This window comes from Myotis lucifugus, unplaced genomic scaffold (genome assembly GCF_000147115.1).
Source record: "Myotis lucifugus unplaced genomic scaffold, Myoluc2.0 scaffold_48, whole genome shotgun sequence".
Lineage (NCBI taxonomy): Eukaryota > Metazoa > Chordata > Mammalia > Chiroptera > Vespertilionidae > Myotis > Myotis lucifugus.
In genome coordinates this window covers 3,243,065-3,263,751 of record NW_005871096.1, presented here as the reverse complement: position 1 = coordinate 3,263,751, position 20,687 = coordinate 3,243,065, and the positions used below count along the sequence as shown (strand labels likewise).

Genomic DNA, 20,687 nt, shown 5'->3' with positions numbered 1-20,687 from the left:
CCCCAACTTCCAAAAGAATTCCTTTCCTCCCAGTTAAGCCCCTAACCCCCGGGGGGGGGGCTTAACCCCCCAGGGGGTCTTCCCCCGGGGGGTCCCAGACTGTGAGAGGGGCACAGGCCGGGTTAAGGGCCCCCCCCCCCCCCCCCCCCCCCGCCGAGTGCACAAATTTTTGTGCACCGGGCCTCTAGTTTCTATAATAAAATGTTTTAAAATCTAAGGAGGAAAAAACCCTCGAGGATCAAATCATGGAAACTATCTCCTGAAGAAGGATTTTAGACTGTGGAGTAATCCCTCTTTCAACACCTTAGTGCAGTCTCTATAAAAGCATTTCATCAGTGGGTGGGGAAAAAAAGGTGTTGTGGCTTATTGTCTTTGTTGGTAATAATCACAAAAGATATTTCGAATAGGGCTGACAAGACGACACTATTGGCCTGCTGTGAAGATGCTTTCCTGGAGGATGGGTTTCTTGGGAGGATTTGCTTTAGCCTTTGCTTCACTGATTTTGCTGGTAGCCTACATATTTTAATGTGCAAGAAGATACACTATTATATTTGCTTTTCTCAGCCTTTAAGAAATAAAGGCAAATGACCAAAACTATATTGAGCCTTCAACAGTTATTTGCCAAATGAAAAAGTAAGTTGACATTAAGAAGTTTTTAAAGCATATAAGTTCCAAGCCTGAAACTTGAGTGAATACTTATGCTGCCTCTGTTCCTCATGCTTTTCAAATTATCTTCAACATTTACAGTAATTTATTGTGAGATGCCACGTCCCGCATGGCTTAGGGTTCGGGATCTGGAGAAGGGTCGCGGGCAAATGACGAGACAAGACAAGAAATAATAATTTGGAAATAATGGGGGGGCAGGTGGAGAGTCCAATGCAAGAGGAAGGACTTCACTGGTGCCCAGGCCCTGCCAACCTTTTATTCAGTTTTGGATACACATATTGCCCTTAGGCAGGCAATTCCGGTAACAGACTGACTATCTTAAAGGTCAGTAAATATTAGTAAACATTTACTTTTAGACTATTTGGTCAGGAAATTGCTTGAGCCACCATTGTCTCGACTAAACAATCAGTGCATAGCTCTGGCCCTTGCCAGAGCTCTAGGTTCACGAGCCTTCTGCGTTCCTTGTTTACACTTTTCTGATAGTGAAGACAATGGGTAGCTTCCAACAATTTATGTTCCTGATGAATTTGCTGAGCCATTAAGAAAATATTATTTTCATTTCAGAAGGCATATATCTGCACATGCACATATATGAACTTACATTTTGTAAGATCATTATTAAGCATTTAGAAAAGTCTTAACTCTTAAATACTTAACCAGCCACTCTTGGAAAAACAATTATCTCATGATATAATTTCATTAATACACCTAAACCTTTAGAAAATACAGGGGGTCCCAGAAAAATGTATACACACTTTATCAACTGATAGCTCAATTTTGAAAATGAAATGTATTGTAATAAACACTGTCTTTATAATTATTCAAAGTGGCTCTAGCCAGTTTGACTCAGTGGATAAAGCATCGGCCTGCGGACCAAAAGGTCTCAGGTTCAAGTCCAGTCAAGGGCACATACGTTGGTTGCAGGCTCCTCCCAGGCCTGGGTTGCCTCCCAGATCAGGGCTTGTGCTGGAGGCAACCAATCGGTAGGTTTCTCTCACAACAATGTTTCTCTGTCTTTTCCTCTCTCTCCTACTCCCTAAAAATCAGGGAACAAATATCCTCAGGTGAAGATTAACAAAACAATTATTCAAAGTGTGTGTATACATTTTCTGGGGACACCTTATATATGTTATAACTAGACAGGGTTTTGAATTCTTTTAGAAAGAATTATAAGTAGTCAGCTATATAATAAAAGCCTAAGTGACCGTTATGGCAGAACGACCGGTTGCTATGATGCGCACTGACCACCAGGGGGCAGACGCTCAACGCAGGAGTTGCCCCTGGTGGTCAGTGCACTCCCACAGGGAGAGAGCGCCTCTCAGCCAGAAGCTGGGCTCACGGCTGGCAAGCACAGCGGTGGTAGTGGTATCCTCCTGCCTCCGTGGCAGCACTAAGGAGCAGCGAGCAGGCGGGTAGTAAAGAGTGAGGGGTCCCAGACTGCGAGAGGGTGCAGGCCGGGCTGAGGGACCCCCCCCCCCACCCCCCCCCCCCCCAGTGCACAAATTTGATGCACTGGGTCTCTAGTATAAAAATAAAAGAGAAGGGTCACATGAGCCTAGAGATAGACAGATTTGCTTTTCTACCACTTCAGGGCAAGTGTGGAATTTTTTTTTTTTTTTCCTTCTGTATTTCAGCCCTCTAAAGCCCATAGCCAACCCAGATGCAGCAGCTGAAATGCTTCATAATTAATATTCTATTCCCTCAATTAAAATTCCCATAACTCACTTATTGATTATGAAATGAAAGGAATAAATCTGCAGCTAGTAGAAAGAGAACACTTTAATTTTGAGTAGTATAGTATATGGGAGTATTGAGTAGGAAGCCCTCCTGATCTCCCACCTCAAGATTTCTATATCTGAAAAGTACATGCCTTTTTTTTTTTACATGTAACCAGCATATAAAATGAGTATTTCAGAATAGCTGAATAGTATGAATTTTTAAAATATATTTTAAAGGTTTCCATGTGATTAAGTTTACAAATGAGAGAAAATAGGAGTATTATCCTTTACTTTTTTCTTTACAAAATTGTATACCTGGGTGTCAGGGAAACACCTCCAGTGGGGAGAGTGGTTTGGCACTGTACATTTGGGTATCTTGCAGTATGAAAGTTTTATTGTTATTCTGTAAAGCTGTTCTCATTCTAATCATAGTAGGCATGTTTTATTGGGTATAAAAATCCTTGTGAGTTTGTTAGAAATTAAAAGAAATTTTTTCTTTTAGAATGGCAGAATTTGGTGACATTTGGAAGCTTTTCAAACATGGTTCCCTGTAGTCACTCATACTTTTGTACACTGAGTCAAGTAAAGTTGTATTCTACGAATGTTCAGAAAGAAGGGCAGGGATCAAAAACTCTCCAAGTGGAAAAAATACCATCATTTGATGAAGCAGGTATGTATAAATCTTTAAAAATAATTCTGTATTCTGGAATGGTTTAAGAATATTTGTTTCTTGAATATTTGATAGAACTTACCTATAAAAAATCTTATTGATATTTTTATACAGTTCTGGAATTCTGTAATTCTCTGTCATTGTCCCTTCAAATATTGTCTCTTTCCATTTCTCTGTTATCTCCTTTTGGAACTCTCATTAGAAATATGTTACCTCTTGCTTTATTTTCCATGACTCTAAGCCTGTCATATTTTCTATTACTGAATTTTATATTTCTATTTCTGTCATTTTTATATTTCTATTCTGGCCTGAATTCTGGATTATTTTTTTAGGTCTGCCTAATTCACTAATTACCTCTTCAGTTACCTCTAATCTGCTGATTGATACATATGTTGGGCTTTTAATTATTATAGTTTTCATTTTTAGAAAGTAATTGTTTTTTTACCTTGCTTGGTTAGTCTCATGTTTCTTGCTGATATTTTCAAACTTTTATTAGCCACATTAAACATAATTTTTATATTCCGACAGAAAATTATACTATCTGAAATCTTTTGGTTCCAATTATATTATCTTTTTTCTTTGTTTCTTGCTTTCATTCATGATACCATATTTGTGTTTTTTAACCAAGAGTTGTTCATTTTCTATGCAGTTCTATATCTTGGAATTATTTGATGTCTCTGGATTGAAGATGTCCTATATTGAGAGTTTGCTTTTTGCCTTTTAGCTGCTAGAATACAACTTGGGACCATATTAAATTCTCTGCTTTACATTTTTAGACCACATTTGGTAGCATGAATTCAGAGTGCAAATTTGCATGAGGGCTGGTTTATTCTTAGGGTTTTCAGGGAAGTTCCCCGCCCCCCCCGCCCCCCCCCTATGTAACAGGAAAGTAGAGGCAGGCATGCTTCCCTGTTGTTCCCTTCTGTGTATATTATTTTTAATTCACGGTTATACCAGGTGTGTGGCTTTTTTCCTGAGTATTTTCTGTTAGCAGACACTTTTTTTCTGAGTGTCTCCATCTTGAGCAGAAATAGTCTTCTCTGGTCTCCCATGCCCCTTGTAGCCATGAAGTTCTGTAGAAGCTCAAAAAGTATAAGTTCAACAGAAATCACTAAGGCAAAAACTGGCTTTGGTGTGCTCACTTATTCTATAGAGGCCCAGCTTTTCCTTTGTTTTGCCCTCTTAAGAAAACTTTTTGCTACTTTAGCAATGCATTTGAAAAGATTTTGTTCAGGCTGTCTAGTTTGCTGTGCAGCATTAAAAAGTCCTTTATTCACGTTTTTATTATTTTATTCAAGAAGTATTTATTGAGTACTTTTCATATGGCAGCAAGTGAGAATGACTCTTTGAGTTTATAGTCTATTGCTAAAACAGAAAATTAAGCAAAGAAATATAATACTGTATAGTAAGTCCTGTGATAGGGGAAATACTGTGTGCTGCAGGAACATACTGGGAAGGGCCCCTGAGCTTACTAGAAAGTGGTTAGGAAAGGTTTCCATAAGGAAATATCTAATTAGGGAACTGAATGATATCTAATTAGGTATTGGTGTGATGAGCAGTGGAAAAAGAAGGTAAAATTTACAAGTAATATAGTGTGATTGAAGTAGTGAGTAGCAGTGATGGCGAACCTTTTGAGCTCGGCGTGCCAGCATTTTGAAAAACCCTAACTTAACTCTGGTGTCGTGTCACATATAGAAATTTTTTGATATTTCAACCATAGTAAAACAAAGACATATATATATACATTTTAAATATATTTTATTGATTTTTTACAGAGAGGAAGGGAGAGTGATAGAGAGCTAGAAACATCGATGAGAGAGAAACATCGATCAGCTGCCCCCTGCACACCCCCTACTGGGGATGCACTCGCAACCAAGGTACATGCCCTTGGCCGGAATCGAACTCGGGACCCTTCAGTCCGCAGGCCGATGCTCTATCCACTGAGCCAAACCGGTCAGGGCAAGACTTATATTTTTGATATTTATTTTATATATTTAAATACCATTTAACAAAGAAAAATCAACCAAAAAAATGAGTTCACGTGTCACCTCTGACACGCGTGTCATAGGTTCGCCATCACTGGAGTAGAGGATCCTGGTTTTGGGGTTGGTAGTTTTGAAAAATCCAAGGGATGTAACTCAAGAGGTAAACAGTAGTCAGATCAGGGTTTTGTTCAGGAGTTTGGACTTTGTAGGCAATGGGACTCTATTGGTGTATTTTTAGTAGAGGAAATAATTGACCAGATTTAAGGTTTTAGAATGATAACTAGTTGCAGACTGGAAAACAGATTGCAAAGGAGGCAGTAATACAAATAAGGGTCTAGACCAGGCTAATGGCAATGATTCTTTTAAAGGAGTAGATAAACTCAGGAGATTTAGGAGGTGTATAATTAGGGCTTGGTGATTGAATTTGGGGGAATGAAGGAAGGGGTCAAGTAAAGGTCAGTGCCTGGTTACTGCATTGGGCAATTGTGTAGTGATTTCATTGGTTTCTAAAATTAGCAATACCAAAGCTAGTTGGAGTGTATTTTGAGAAGATGATTTAATTTTGGTCATCTAAATTGTAGGTGTCTCTGAGACATCTTAACAGATATCTAGTAGGCAGTTGGGTATACTACCGACAATCCTCAGAGATATTGTGGGGTCAGTCCAGACCACCACAATAAAGCAAATATTACAGTAAAGTGAGTTATAAACTTTTTGGTTTCCCAGTGCATATAAAAGATATGTGTACACTATATGTAGTCTATTAAGTGTACAATGGTATTACGCCTAAAAAAGGTTTGCACCTTAATTAAAAAATACTTTATTGCTAAAAAATGTTAAGCATCATCTGAGCCTGCAGTGAATTATAATCTTTTTGTTCATGTTGATGAAAACTCATTATCTGTGAAGTGCAATAAAGCAAGGCACAATAAAACAAGCTGTACCTGGTCTAGTCCACTGTGAGACATCATCATCTCTTGACTGGATTACTGCAATAACCGTTTCCCTGAGCTCCCTGCTTCCACTCTGACTTTCTTATTATGTTTCAGTCAAACCATCTCCTTTTGGTTTTTAGGAAACCAAGCTTTTTCTCATTTATAGGGCCTTTGCTCTAGTTGCTTTCTCTTTCCAAGGTGTATTTCACCTGGCTGACCTCTGCTGGTCATTACATTGGAGTTGAAACGGCATCTCTGCACATCATTCTTTAATCACTCAATCTAAAGTAGCCACCTAGTCAGTCTTTAATATTATCTTACTTTTAATTCTCTTTTAAATTGTACTCATTACTGACTAGCATTTTCAATATTTATTTACTTCCCACTTGTTTGCAAGCCTAATGACAGCAGGAACTTCAGAGCCTAGAGCAGTGGTTTGCATATAATAAGGGTTTAATAAATATTTGTAAATAAATGAATGTGTAGAATTCTAGCGTGGAGATACAGATTTAGGAGGTGTTAGCTATTCCTAGGTGGTGACTGAAGTCATCGGTATGTTTGTTATAGTGCAGGGAGAGTGTTTGAAATGAGCTAAAAATCTTTTAGTACAAAACCCCCAATGAGTAGAGACAAATGGAAGAAGAGGAGCTTGCAAAGAATTATTAGGAGGAGCAGCCCAGAGAGGTAGGAGAAAATCCAAGGAGAGCACAGTGTCAGGAGAAGAGAACGTTTGAAGAAGAAACCTTTCAAGGCCATCTTTCCCTTTTGAATGTCTTTCACAGAGGAAGGTTTTACAGATTAATTGAGAAACATGTATTCATGTAATGATGTCTCTTTTTCTTCCTTTTCCCTAAGTCTTATACTCCCTTTGGGCTTACTGTGCAATTTTAACAATTTCTTTTCTTTTTCTTGTGGTGATGGAGAACTGCTGGGGTAAATATTGATTGAGAATTTTGATATTAAAGGATGAAGGAATACAGAGTGTACCGAGTCCTTAAGTTCCAGAAAGCCTATTTATTAGATCATCAAAATGGGAGAAGAAACAAGGGATGAAATAATATAATTAAGGGTAGATTATGTTATAATGCTCTTCTGAGGTGAATTTAGACTCAGGCAAAAAATACTTAATGTTGGTACCTCTATACAAAATGCTTGAAATTGAAATCTATGAGTAGTTTCTTTCTTCTACGCTGACTGAAATAAAAATGTTAGTTTATTTTCTTATATTAGAAATATATTGTTTGTGATGGTTTTATTTTGGGCTCAATATTTCAGAATTAGCTTAGGCCAGATTAGATTTTGTTAGCCATCAGGTAGACAGCAAGTAATTGCTTGATTGAAAGATAATTTGTATATTTAAGAGTTTGAGATTGACTTTTGAATAATTCAAATCCCATGATACAGACAGGCACAGCTCATTAAGAGGCAGAGATTTGCTAAGGAATCCTTAAGTTTTTAAGGAGCATTCAGATGTTTTAAATTTTAGTAAAATTAGTTTTAATTTTGCTAATGACAGCAGATGTGTGGCAAACAGCCAGGACTTGAGCTTAAAACAAAATGTCTAGAGATATTCATGCATAAAATGTCTGGTTATTTATGAAATCATAAAGATTCTACTCCAGTGATACATGTAAGTTTATTAAGATGGCAGTGTGCAAAATAGGTATCAATACCTATTTTTGAGCCATTTGCTAGCATTTCTTGTTTGTAATTCTTAACACTACATAGTGACATCTAGACAGTCTGTAGTGAGAATTATATCCAGAAATTCTTAGAGGGCCTTATTTTCTGTGTTTGGTTGAATGACTTTGATCATTGTGGAAAGGAGGGCTAGTGAAATGTTTGACAATAGATTTCAGTTGTTCAGATATTAGGTGAGTGTTGGAAGCTCATTATTCCACCACCCCATTCATTTTTCTCTGCCCTACTCTTTGTTCACCAAAGGAAAAATTTAAGAAATTGATACATAAATTCTAAAAAGATGCTTTAGAATTTGCTTGCTGAGAAGGTAGACAATAATAAAATTATAATAATCATTTAACTGTTAAATGTCAAATGTTAGAAGCTATAGTTATTAAGTAGAAGTGTTTTGAAGCCTATTTTAATTTATCAATATGCTATTGTAACCTACTTAGGATTTGGTGAATAGTTAAAGCCTTTTGGATGCCCTAGCTGGTTTGGCTCAGTGGATAGAGCATTGGCTTGTGGACTGAAGGGTCCCAGGCTCGATTCCGGTCAAGGACACATGCTCGGGTTGTAGGCTCAATCCCCAGTATGGGGTGTGCAGGAGGCAGCCAATCAGTGATTCTCTCTCATCATTGATGCTTCTATCTCTCTTTCCCTCTTCCTTCCTCTCTGAAATCAATAAAAAAATACATTTTTTAAAAAGCCTTTTGGAATTTTCTGTAAATGTTTTGGTTATCAAAACATAACAAATATACTATTTTAAGTCATTTGATCAGTGGCTTTCACTGAAAAATAATGAAGACATATACTGAAAGTTACATAAAAGATTTTTTACTTTTATTTCAAAGGGAGTTTTACCTTTGTTAGTGTCTAGTCCAGCCGTGGGCAAACTACGGCCCCGGATCCCGCCCGTTTGAAATGAATAAAACTAAAAAAAAAAAGACCATACCCTTTTATGTAATGATGTTTACTTTGAATTTATATTAGTTCACACAAACACTCCATCCATGCTTTTGTTCCGGCCCTCAGGTCCAGTTTAAGAACCCATTGTGGCCCTCGAGTCAAAAAGTTTGCCCACCCCTGGTCTAGTCTATTGATATTTAATTTATCCATAAAAGCCATGAAAGAAGATAAATCAGAAATTCTGATCAAGATGGCATTGTAAACAGATGCTTTAGTGCCTGTTTCACTTCTCACTCATTGGAGTCATAGATAAAATGTAAAAGAGAAAATTGAAGGAACAGCTGGATTAAAAAAAAGACATGCTTATGTCCAAGAAATGGAACAGAAAATGCCAAACTCTCTGTCGGTAAGTAGGCACTTGCAGCCAGGAAGGAGTTTGGCTTGTTTGGGGTAATGGATTTGCAGGTGCTACATTCATAGTGAGGTTCTGGAGGCAGACTCACTGTTTGAACTTATGCACCTATCCTTATGCAGGAGGCTGAAAATAGTCTCTTCCATTTGTTACCCAAGGCTTTGTCTTACTGGAGGCGGTAGTAGGGCAGGGTGGTAAGAGGGAACAGGGAACTGAAAACTGCCATTTGCTGGCTTGGAGACTTGATTGAGTGGTAGGAATTCTAACTGCCAGTCTGATATCTGGTTTAGAACAGACTGAGTTCTGAGCCCTGAAGCATGAGGAAGAGGGAAAGGATATAGCCTATTCAGAATAACATTGCAAATTCCCAAATTAAAAAATATAAGAAGGATCATATTGCAATATATAAATGTTTTTCTGTGCAATTTTGTTTTTGTCTTCTGCCTTTTTTTTCTAGTGAATTGTCTTTTATTGATCTGGAGGAATTCTTAAATAGTCTTGATACTTATCGTTTGTTGATTCGAATTGTTGGAAATATCTTCTCAGTCTGAGGCTTTTCTTTCTTTTTTAAATGGGATCTTTTGATGAACAGATGTTCTGAATTCTAAGCAGAATTTATCAATTTTTCCTTGTATGGTTTATATCTTGTTAAGAAATCTGACTCTACCATAAAAATAGGCTTTATTGTTTTGTTAGGCATGTAAACATTGTAACATTAAAGTCATTAATCTACCTGGAATTGGTTGTTGATGATGTGAGGTGGATTCCAATTTACTTTTTTTAATTTTTTTTTTGGGGGGGGGGAGGTGATTATACAGTAGTTTTAGTAACTACTTCATTCTTTTTTTTAAAAAATATATTTTATTGATTTTTTTACAGAGAGGAAGGGAGAAAGAGAGGGATAGAGAGTTAGAAACATCGATGAGAGAGAAACATCGATTCAGCTGCTTCCTGCACACTCCCCACTGGGGATGTGCCCCCAACCAAGGTACATGCCCTTGACTGGAATCGAACCTGGGACCCTTGAGTCCGCAGGCTGATGCTCTATCCACTGAGCCAAACCGGTCAGGGCTTCATTCTTCATTGAATAATATTTCCAGGACAGTTTTAAGTAGAAGAATCAACAGTGTGTCTGTCCTTGTTTTGCTCCTTATTTTAAAGGAATGCATCTAAAGTTTCACCATTGAATACAATGTTTAGGTTTGTTTTACCCTTTAAGGAAATTTCTTTTTGTCCTAATTTTCAGAAAGGGTTTGAAAACTTGCTTGGGTGTTGAATTTTATTAAATGCTTTTTCTTTACCTCCTGAAATGATTCTATAGTTTTTCTCCTTGAATCTGTTAACATTTAACTACTCTTAACATTCCTAGGATAAATCTAACTTGTCTATGATATATTATCTTTTTAACACATTGCCAGATTATTAGCTCATAAATTTATAGGTTTGTATGCAAGCCACTGCTTAATGTAAATTTTTTGAAACTTTACAGCAGAAGTCAAAGGTCCACTTACTAAGCAAGAACCTCTCCAAGTAAGAGGTAAATATATTTTAATCCTATTTTTTGTTATGATGTTTTGAATTAAATATATAAAATTAGTTTATATAGAGGTCTTTATAGTTATTTTATCACTAGAGGCCTGGTGCACCGGTGGGGTCCCTCGGCCTGGCTTGCGCCCTCTTGCAGTCCGGGACCCCTTGGGGAATGTTGGACTGCCAGTTTCGGCCCAATCCCTGCAGGCCAGGCTGAGGGACCCCATTGGTGCACAAATCTGTGCACCAGGCCTCTAGTATGCATATAAGATCTTTGGTTAATCTCTTCCCGTCCTCCCCACTTCCTGCTTCCCTCTGAGATTAATCAGTCTGTTCCATGTTTTCATGCCTGTGCATTGAGTGTCTGCCCCCTGGTGGTCAGTGCACGTAATAGCTACTGGTTGAAAGTTCGCTTAGGCTTTTATATCTTCTTTTATATATATAAAAGGCTAATATGCAAAGTGTCCCCTTGGGAGGTCAACCAGGAGATCGGGAGTTTGCTCACTCGCTATGACGTGCACTGACCACCAGGGGGCGGCACGGAAGGAAGGGAGGCCCTGGCCGGCAGCTGGAAGGCCCAGATCGGCCCTGATCGTGGCCAGGCCTAAGGAACCCACCCATGCACGAATTTCATGCAACCAGGCTTCTATTATATAAATGAGGGCTAGGGTTAGGGTTATTGACCATAAGGATTTAGTATCTGATTTATAAGCTAATTTTCTACTGAAGTTTACTTTGCATTTTGGTCACAAATTTTGTGGTAATTGTTTTTTTCAAAAGCCCAAGGAAAAGACTAATGGCAAATAAAAATTATCAATTACTTTATCATTTTAGAAAAGTAAGGTGATTAAAGAACAAAGCAAGAGGTCAACACCTTTCAGCTTCAACTTTTTCAAATCCAGGTAGAGCTTGGACATTTTTGTCTGACTTTCTTTTCTAGGAATAACTGCAGCTCTGTTCTTATAATGAGCTATGACTCCCATTTCCGAATCAGTATGTTTCACTGAGGCAGTAACTCTGTGATTAGGAGCACTGTGGCTTTAGAGTCAGACAAAACTGGATTCAATTTATGGCCCCAGCATGTACCAACTGTATGGCTTTGGGCAATGTACCTGACTTCTCTAAGTCATAGTTTTCTCCTCTGTAATATGGTACTAAAAATGGAATTTCTTTTGTAGGATAATTTTGAAGGTGATACATATTAGTAGTGTGCAGTTACAATTAAGAATAATTAATATTATGATAGAGTCATTATCATTAATAATCTGGGCCAGGACAGGCCAACAGGGATTTCTAGCTACTTTGAAGAAATTTTACAAAAGTAATTAAAAAAAAAACAACTAATCTTTTAAAAGAGAGATGTAATTCCCCTCTCTGCTCCAGAGGACCTCATCTGGATTTTGAGTTTGAGGGTTATTGGAGAAAGGCAGTTCAGAGACTTGAACTCATTTAAAAAGAAACTTGAACTTCTTTATATATTGGTTTTTTCAAATAAGGTTTTGATTTTTATATTGAACTTTATTTTTGAAATGTTCTTAAGTATTTTTTGTACATTTGATTTTAATAGTTCATGTGTTATTTTAAGAGTCTTTTTACCTACTGCAGTGATACATAGTTTTAGTCTTAATTTGCTCTTTGAACTTGAAAGTAGAACAGAAAATTTATCAATTAATAGATATAAGACTAGAATGTGAAGTGACTAGGTGACAATTTGTAACAGAACATACAAGTTTCTTCTGTTGTTTTTCTCTTGCTCTTTAGATATTTGCTTATATTATTTATATTGTGACCAGAAGTCCACTTTATAATATGACTTATAAACATAGTTCAATGTTATTGATGTGTCTGGCTTTTTTATGAACATTTGACCCTTGATAGGTAAATAATTTAATAGAAGATAGTATTTTACTTATAATCTATAATAAACTTTATAATTTTTAACTGATAAAAATGTTCCTTTTGTTTACTCATCTTTGTTGCATTATGTGAAACAGTCCAGTGGTTTTCAAACATATAGAGATTATTTAACTGTAGCAAAAGTGTTCACAAAAAGTACTTGTTCTTAATTTTATGCAGTACTCTTTGATTGCTTCTTATTTTCATGTTTTATAAAATGCTGGTTTTACTCCACAGTTTTAAAAACACTGAACTAGCCAGTAACTTTTAACTGAAGCTTAAATTCATTTTCATTTAGAATCTAAGCAATTTAAATTGTGTTAATACAATTTAAACCAACAAGTGATATATACAAGGTGTCCATTATGACATTTTGGCATCAGTTATAGATGAACTATGGAAATAAAAGCTAGATGGTTACAAATATTCCATTCTATTCTGCACTTGGAGAATATTTTTTCTGATGTCATTCAGTGCATCAGGAAAAAGATTGATATTTTATGGAATTCATTAGTGAAGCCTCAGTTTATGTTAATCTTTAAGTATGACTTTTGTTGTGCATACTTTTGTTTTCCTATGTTTTTTGGTTTTAGTCAAAGCAGTCCTTAAGAAGAGGGAGTATGGACCAAAGTATACTCAGAATAATTTCATCACTGGAGTCAGAGCAATAAATGAGTTCTGCCTTAAATCCAGGTACAGTTATTATTTTTAAAGAGTAGTTTTACCTATCTAATGTAAATAACCATTTATTTCTTAGAGTGTGTTTCCTGTCACCTTCCATCCATGTGGAAACTTTCCCATAGCTTCTTCCTAAATTAAATATGTTTAGCCCTAGCTGGTTTGGCTCAGTGGATAGAGTGTCAGCCTGCAGACTTAAGGGTCCCAGGTTCAATTCCGGCCAAGGGCACATGCCTGGGCTGTGGGCTCAATCCCCCCCAGTAGGGGGCGTGCAGGAGGTAGCCAAACAATGATTCTCTCTCATTATTGATGTTTCTATCTCTCTCTCTCTCTCTCCCTTCGTCTCTGAAATCAATAAAAAAGTATATATTAAAAAAAAAAAGAAATATGTTTATTCAGTTAAAAAAATGTTAAAATTATTTGTTAACAACATTGAATTCTGCTCCAGCATAAGCAATTTCAGTCTTTCTGGGCTTCTTAAATTCAAAAAGGCAAGTTTTTCAAAACCTCTATGTCACACAAGATCATAGGAGTTTTATTGTTATGTTCACATGTGTCAGAATTATTAACAATATAAGATTATTTACTAATTTTCTTGCAGTCATTGAGATTTATGGAAATTATATTTGTCATATATTTTTAAATTTTCCCTCCCTTTATGTGTTTACCTAGAAAAGTCATATTTATATGGAAGATTTCTTGGCTTTTTAGAGATATCAGATGTGATCTACTCTTTTTCCCCCCTCTCCCTCATGGTCATTCTCTATGGTATAGTATCGAGAAATAGGGAATCCAACTATCTGCTTTATAACTTATAGAACTAATAAAATAATAATCAATTATAACATTGTTATAAAAATATATTCTGTTTCATGTAGAGTATTTCATTTAGTTCTCCAAAAATTTTGGGAATTAAGTAGGTTAGGTATTGCTGTCTCCACATGATAGGCCAGGAAACATAATAAAGGTGTTAGTGATGACCCAGCTTATTTAGTGAGTCAGTGACAGAGAGGAAACTAGAATAATCTTTTGGTAGCTGGTCCACACTGTCTTACCTATGTGTGATAGTTGGTTGTTGATATTTTTAAACTCCAGGTTAAGTTTCTAGAACTTAGTAATAGTCCATCGTCACCATATTTTAATTTATAGGTCTTTTCATTGCCATTACAGAATTTTCTTAGGAACACCAATGATCAAATATTGAATGGCTATTTAGTTGTGACTTGATGAATATATAACCTTTTTGGAATATAAGAGAAGGGACAATTATTAAATAGCATGGAATTGACATATAAACCTTTGTGCCCTGACCGGTTTGGCTCAATGGGTAGAGCGTCAGCTTGCGGACTCAAGTGTCCCAGGTTCAATTCCGGTCAAGGGCATGTACCTTGGTTGTGGGCACATACCCAGTGGGGAGTGTGCAGGAGGCAACTGATTGATGTTTCTCTCTCATTGATGTTTCTAACTCTCTATCCCTCTCCCTTCCTCTCTGTAAAAAATCAATAAAATGTATTTAAAAAAAACAAACCTTTGTGACTTGCTACCTTTGAATGGTACTAACACTTAGTATTAATCTGGATGTAAACAAGTAGGGCTGTAAAATTTAAATTCTTAAATAAAGGGATGATACTCTAATCCATATTCTTTCTAGTTTTCACATTTTTTTTAATGCATGAGACATTGCAGCGTTGCGTCCATAGCAGATAAAATGTAAGCACTTAGGAAGGAACTTAATTTCTACATTGAACATCAGGACTATTTCCCTTTCTTCCTCTCTCTCCTCTCTTTCCCCTCCCCGCACCCCCCACTCCCTTCCTTCCTTCCACACCCAAGGATATGTTTAGAGGGAGAGAGGGAGGGAGAGACAGACACATCAATTGGTTGCCTCCTATTTGTGCCCTGACTGGGGATCAAACCCACAACCTAGGTATGTGCCCTGGCCGGAAATTGAGCCTGAAACTTTTTGGTGCACAGGATGACGCTCCAACCAACTGAGTTACCCAGCCAGGGCAAAAATAATTGTTTCTTCACTGTCTCTAAACCAGTTTTTGTGTACAAAGTGCAATCTTTATAAACTGATCTTTAAATGCTATGCCGATCTATAGTCTTTTAAGATGAGGATCAATGTAGTGGTTTTTATCTGCTCTTAATAATTCCTTTAAGTACATAAACTGTATGAATATTCCCTGAATAAATTTAACATGTTTCTTTCTTTAGTGATCTGGAACAACTTCGAAAAATCAGACAACGAAGTCCCCATGAAGATACTGAATCCTTTACTGTATACTTGAGATCAGATGTGGAGGCAAAGTAAGAACATAGTTCTTTTTTTTTTTTTTTAATTCTTTTTTTTTTTTTAAAGATATTTTATTGATTTTTTACAGAGAGGAAGGGAGAGAGATAGAGAGCTAGAAACATCGATGAGAGAGAAACATCGATCAGCTGCCTCCTGCACATCTCCCACTGGGGATGTGCCCACAACCCAGGTACATGCCCTTGACCGGAATCGAACCTGGGACCCTTGAGTCCGCAGGCCAACGCTCTGTCCACTGAGCCAAACCGGTTTCGGCGAGAACATAGTTCTTTTAGAATAAAAGTACAAGCTGAAATTGGGATTAATAAAAACACATTTTAGATTCAGAATTTTTTAAAGGATATATTTTATTTTTTTAAAGGTAGACTGTTTTTATATTTGTAAATTTTTCTGGGAATTACTAGTATATACTACTTAACTAAAAATATGTTGTAATTTATAAGAAAATTTGCTGTTGAATTTACTGTTTTGTTTAGATTTAGTTTAGAAAAGTTTCTTAAGTGCTTTATATTTTTTTCTAAAGGAACTTACGTATTGCTGTAAGATCCTCATGTTATTTAGATGGTTCATCTAGATTTAAATATGATTACAATGAAGTCATTAAAATTGTTCATTGTTGGTTATGTGTTCATGCATAGATCTTTGGAAGTTTGGGGAAGCCCTGAAGCTCTTGCCAGAGAGAAAAAACTGCGTAAAAAAGCAGAAATAGAATACAGAGAAAGTAAGTATATTCAATTTAAAGCTATTGCAGGTTCATTTCCAGACCACCACAATGTTTTTGCTGGTGGTGGTGAGGCGGGGGGTTGCCTTCAGTTTCTGAAATAAACCATTTGTGAAGCACAGTAAAGCAAAGTTCAATAAAACGAGATGTGCCTGTAACTGGTAGGTAAGAATAGTGCCTATAATTATGTACTCCCTGATGGTTGCATGCTTTTGGCTTTGGCTCTTTTGGTTGTAGCAAATAGCAATATCCACTTGGGATTCAATTATTTTTTAAAAAAAAATACCTATTTTTTTTCTCCTCTGTAGCTTTTTAAAGATGATGAGAGGAAGTGAAGTTAATTTATGGTTTCCATAAGACATGAATATTAAAACCAATGGTCTAATTTGAAGATTGTGCTTGTTTTAAAAGTGATAGAGCCGAAACCGGTTTGGCTCAGTGGATAGAGCGTCGGCCTGCGGACTGAAAGGTCCCAGGTTCGATTCCGGTTAAGGGCATGTACCTGGGTTGCGGGCACATCCCTAATAGGAGATGTGCAGGAGGCAGCTGATCGATGTTTCTCTCTCATCGATGTTTCTAGCTCTCTATCTCTCTCCCTTCCTCTCTGTAAAAAATCAATAAAATATATTTAAAAAAAATAAATAAAAGTGATAGAATAGATGGTGCTTTCTTAGAGAAAAGTCTGTTAATTCAGCTACGACATTTCTACCTTAATTAAATCAGATATTTATCAAATACCTATGAACTGGAAACTGCATGGTGCTTGAGATTTAGATGTATATAAGACTCTTAGGGAATTTAACAACCCAATGGTTTAGTGACAAAACCACCTTGATAGAATTTATATAATATAAAATAGATTTCAGATAATTATTTGATTTACATATATATGTACTTATTAATGACGTGATGCATACCTGTGATTTTAAAAAGGATACAAAAACGTGAAGAAGTCTCCTTTTATTTCTTCTAGTAACTGTCATTTTTCTTCCTAGACATAACTGTTGTTGACATTTCTTTGTGTAAATAAACCATCAAATAAATATAAAGCATTTACATGATTCCAAAGTCACATCTTACAAAATATTTCAGAGAAATTTAGCTTCCATCCCAGACCTTTCCACCCTTTCTCTCACATAGGTAACCACTTAAAAAGTTAGTCTTAGGGTTATTTTTTTATTTTTAAACATATAAAATAGTATAGGTACATGCATATATTACATACAAAATATAATAAAATAACCACCTCCCTTTCATACATAAGACAACTAACATACTTTCTGCCCTTGCTTTTTTTCATTTGAGAGTATGTCCCAGGAAGCATTCTATAGTAATAAATAGAGACTTTTCTTTGTTTCTTTTATAATACTCCATTTTGGTGGGTATACCATAGTTTATTCAATCATTCTCCTATAAGTTGTTTCTGGTCTTTTGCTATTTCAAATAGTGATACCATGAATAGTTTTGTGCATATATTAAAGAAAATATTTAAAGTAACAAAATTTGAGGAAACATATAATAGAAAACATATAATAGAAAACATATAATAGAAAAATATTTCATCCTATATTTTTAAACTTGGAGTTAAAAGCAAAGAATTGGTTCTTATATCAAGTTTAAATAACTCATTAATTTTAGGTAATTTTAAGAGCATCTTATCAAACTGCCTTTATCTCATTGCAAATCCAGATTTCTCCCTGCCCTTTTTTTTATTGTGATTAAAAAATGCAACATAAAATTCATCATTTTAACAATTTTTAAGTGTAAGTTCAGACGTGTTAAGTATATTCACATTGTTATAAAACAGATCTCCAGAAAGTTTTCTTTTCCAGAACTTTTTCATCTTACAGAACAAACTATACTTGTTAAACAAGAACTCCTCTTTTCCTCTCCCCCATCCCCTGATAGCCACTATTCTACTTTCTGTTTCTATGAATTTGACTACTGAAGATACCTCATATAAATGGAATCATACAGCATTTGTGTTTTTAAAAAATATGTTTTTATTAATTTCAGAGGGGAAGGGAGAGGGAGAGAGAGAAACATTAATGATGAGAGAGAATCATTGATCAGCTGCCTCCTGCACACCCCTTACTGGGGATCGAGCCTACAATCTGGGCATGTTCCCTGATCGGGAATTGAACCCTGACCTCCTGGTTCATGGATCGATGCTCAACCACTGAGAAATACTGGCTGAACAGCATTTGTATTTTTGACTGAGTTACTTCATATCGTGTCCTCAAGGTTCCTTTTTAAGTCTGGATTTCCTTTTTAAATCTGAGTAATATTCCATTATATGTACATACCACATTTTGTTTGCCCATTCATCCATGGACATTTTGGTTTCTTTTACTTCCTGGCTATTGTGAATAGTGCTGCTATGAACATAGGTGTGTAAATATCTCTTTGAGCCCCTGCTTTAATTTGTTTTGGATATATATCTACAAGTGGGGTTGCTAGATTACATGGTCATTTTTAATTTTTTTAGGAACTTCCATATTGTTTTCCATTGCAGTTGTACCATTTTACAATCCCATCAGTGTACATAAGGTTTTCAGTTTCTCCACATCTTCGCCAACATTTGTTATTTTCTGTTTTTATTTTTTGAGGATAGTAGCCATTCTGAAGGGTGTGAGGTGATACTTCATTGTGGTTTTGATTTGCATTTCTCTGATGACTAGTGATATGAGCATCTTCTTATGTGCTTGTTGGCCATTTGCATATTATCTTTGGAAAAAAGACTTCAAATCCTTTGCACATTTTTTAATTGGGTTGCAAATCCAGATTTTTTATAATAACCTGATGTTTTTGCTGGTAGCTAATGGAGCATATGTAACATAGTCGTAAAGAGAATACTTGTGTTAATCTAAAATGTGACTGATAAGAATATGTATGAGCTAAATGTGTTTTGTAATTCTTTGCTTATAGGGTTATTTAGAAACCAAAGCATATTAAGAGAATATAGAGACTTCCTGGGAAACACCAAGGTAAGGATATCTTTCTGATAATGATATGTAGGTGTTGCAAGTGAAATTCTAGTGTTAGTTCATTGCGAAATACTAGCACATCTGTGGCCCTAATTCAAGATTTTCTTGAGCACATTGTAATTTACAGTCTATTTTTGCTCCTGTCTGTTTATTGAAATTTTAAACATTGGGACGTAAGTTCTTTTTAAATTCAGGACTGTGTTGTAAGCCTAAGATATAGGTAAGAGAGAAAACTATTTTCTCAGGTTTTTAGCAAGATTTAACTCTCTCATATCCACTTTTAATTTTCTTTTCTCTTTTTAAAATATCTTTTTATTGATTTCAGAGAGAGAAAGAAACATCAATGATGGGAATCATTGATCAGCTGCCTCCTGCACATCCCCTATGGAGATCGTGCCCACAACCGGGGCATGTGCCCTGAACTGAAATCAAACTGTGACCTCCTGGTTCATAGGTAGATGCTCAACCACTGAGCCACACTAGCTGGGCCACATTTAATTTTCTTTATCCCCTGTCCTAATCATAACATTTATTTATTGTTTTTAATTAATTTTTATTGCATTTATTGGGGTGACACTGGTTAAGAAAGTTACAGGTTTCAGATGCATAATTCTACAGCATATCATATGTATAATGTATTGTGTGTTCACCACCCCAAGTCAAGTTTTCGTTCATTGCTATTTATCTCTACTATACCCTCCTCTACCTGTCCCCACGCCCAGCTTCCTGCCCCCCTAGTTACACATTTAAACTGCCAGTTCTCTGCTTATACTGAAGTTCAGCCCCTGGAGGGGAAAATTACACAGCTATTTGGATTGTTCTTTCTTTATTATATTAGTGGACACTCAATATTATTTGACAGTCTTACTAAATTTTCATAGTATATTCCCTTTTCCACTCTGAGATAGCTATTGAATTTCTTTTCCTTTTTCCAAATGTCCTACAGCCTCACTCTTTATTCTTCAGCTGATGACCTTGCTTCATATTTCATTGACAAAGATAGATGTAATCTGATAAAAGTATCTCACTTTTTATCACCAAAGTTATTAACTTATCTATATGTGTGCCAGAATACTGTGTTTTCTTTTCTACTAGGAGGAAATTAATATTGGCACCAGTATAGAAAGTTTGCCTTTACTATTCCACCTCTTATTCTCTCCTGAATCCTTTTCAGTTGGGCTTTCATCTCCACTACCACACTGAAATGGCTCTTACCAAAGTCACCAGCACCACCAAAATGCCAAGTAGTCATGTGCAAAGTCAACTTTGCATTTAAACTTAGCTTGGAGATATCTCCTATCAAGAAGTGAAATTCACCCTGGCTGGTATGGCTCAGTTGGTTGAGCATCATCCCATGCACCGAGAGGTCTCCGGTTCAGTTCTGGTCAGGGCATATGCCCGGGTTTTGGGCTTGATCCCTGGTAGGGGGCATGTAGGATTTTTTCCCTCTCTTTCTCCCTCTTGCTTTCTCTCTCTCTAAAATAAATAAAAACATATTTTTTAAAAATTGAAAATACTTATTTTTTTTAAACAAAAACACGTGGAAGTCATATCTGGAGAAAGGCTAACTGTGCCAAATTGTTTTC

General features: G+C 36.2%; 1 protein-coding gene across 5 annotated transcripts in view; it reads left to right on the top strand.

Annotated features, from left to right (window-relative positions):
• The window catches only part of SLC30A9 (solute carrier family 30 member 9), a 74,595-nt gene that overhangs the window by 10,003 nt on the left and 43,905 nt on the right, over window positions 1-20,687 (top strand). For 4 of the 5 annotated variants that reach the window (XM_023753620.1, XM_014455582.2, XM_023753618.1 and 1 more), the window contains exons 2-7: window positions 2,887-3,054; window positions 10,465-10,512; window positions 12,995-13,094; window positions 15,297-15,389; window positions 16,032-16,114; window positions 19,043-19,101. In XM_023753620.1, the coding sequence (XP_023609388.1) occupies window positions 2,887-3,054; window positions 10,465-10,512; window positions 12,995-13,094; window positions 15,297-15,389; window positions 16,032-16,114; window positions 19,043-19,101 (551 nt within the window). The remainder of the gene's footprint in view (window positions 1-2,886; window positions 3,055-10,464; window positions 10,513-12,994; window positions 13,095-15,296; window positions 15,390-16,031; window positions 16,115-19,042; window positions 19,102-20,687) is intronic. The other variant, XM_023753619.1, reaches the window with a different exon arrangement.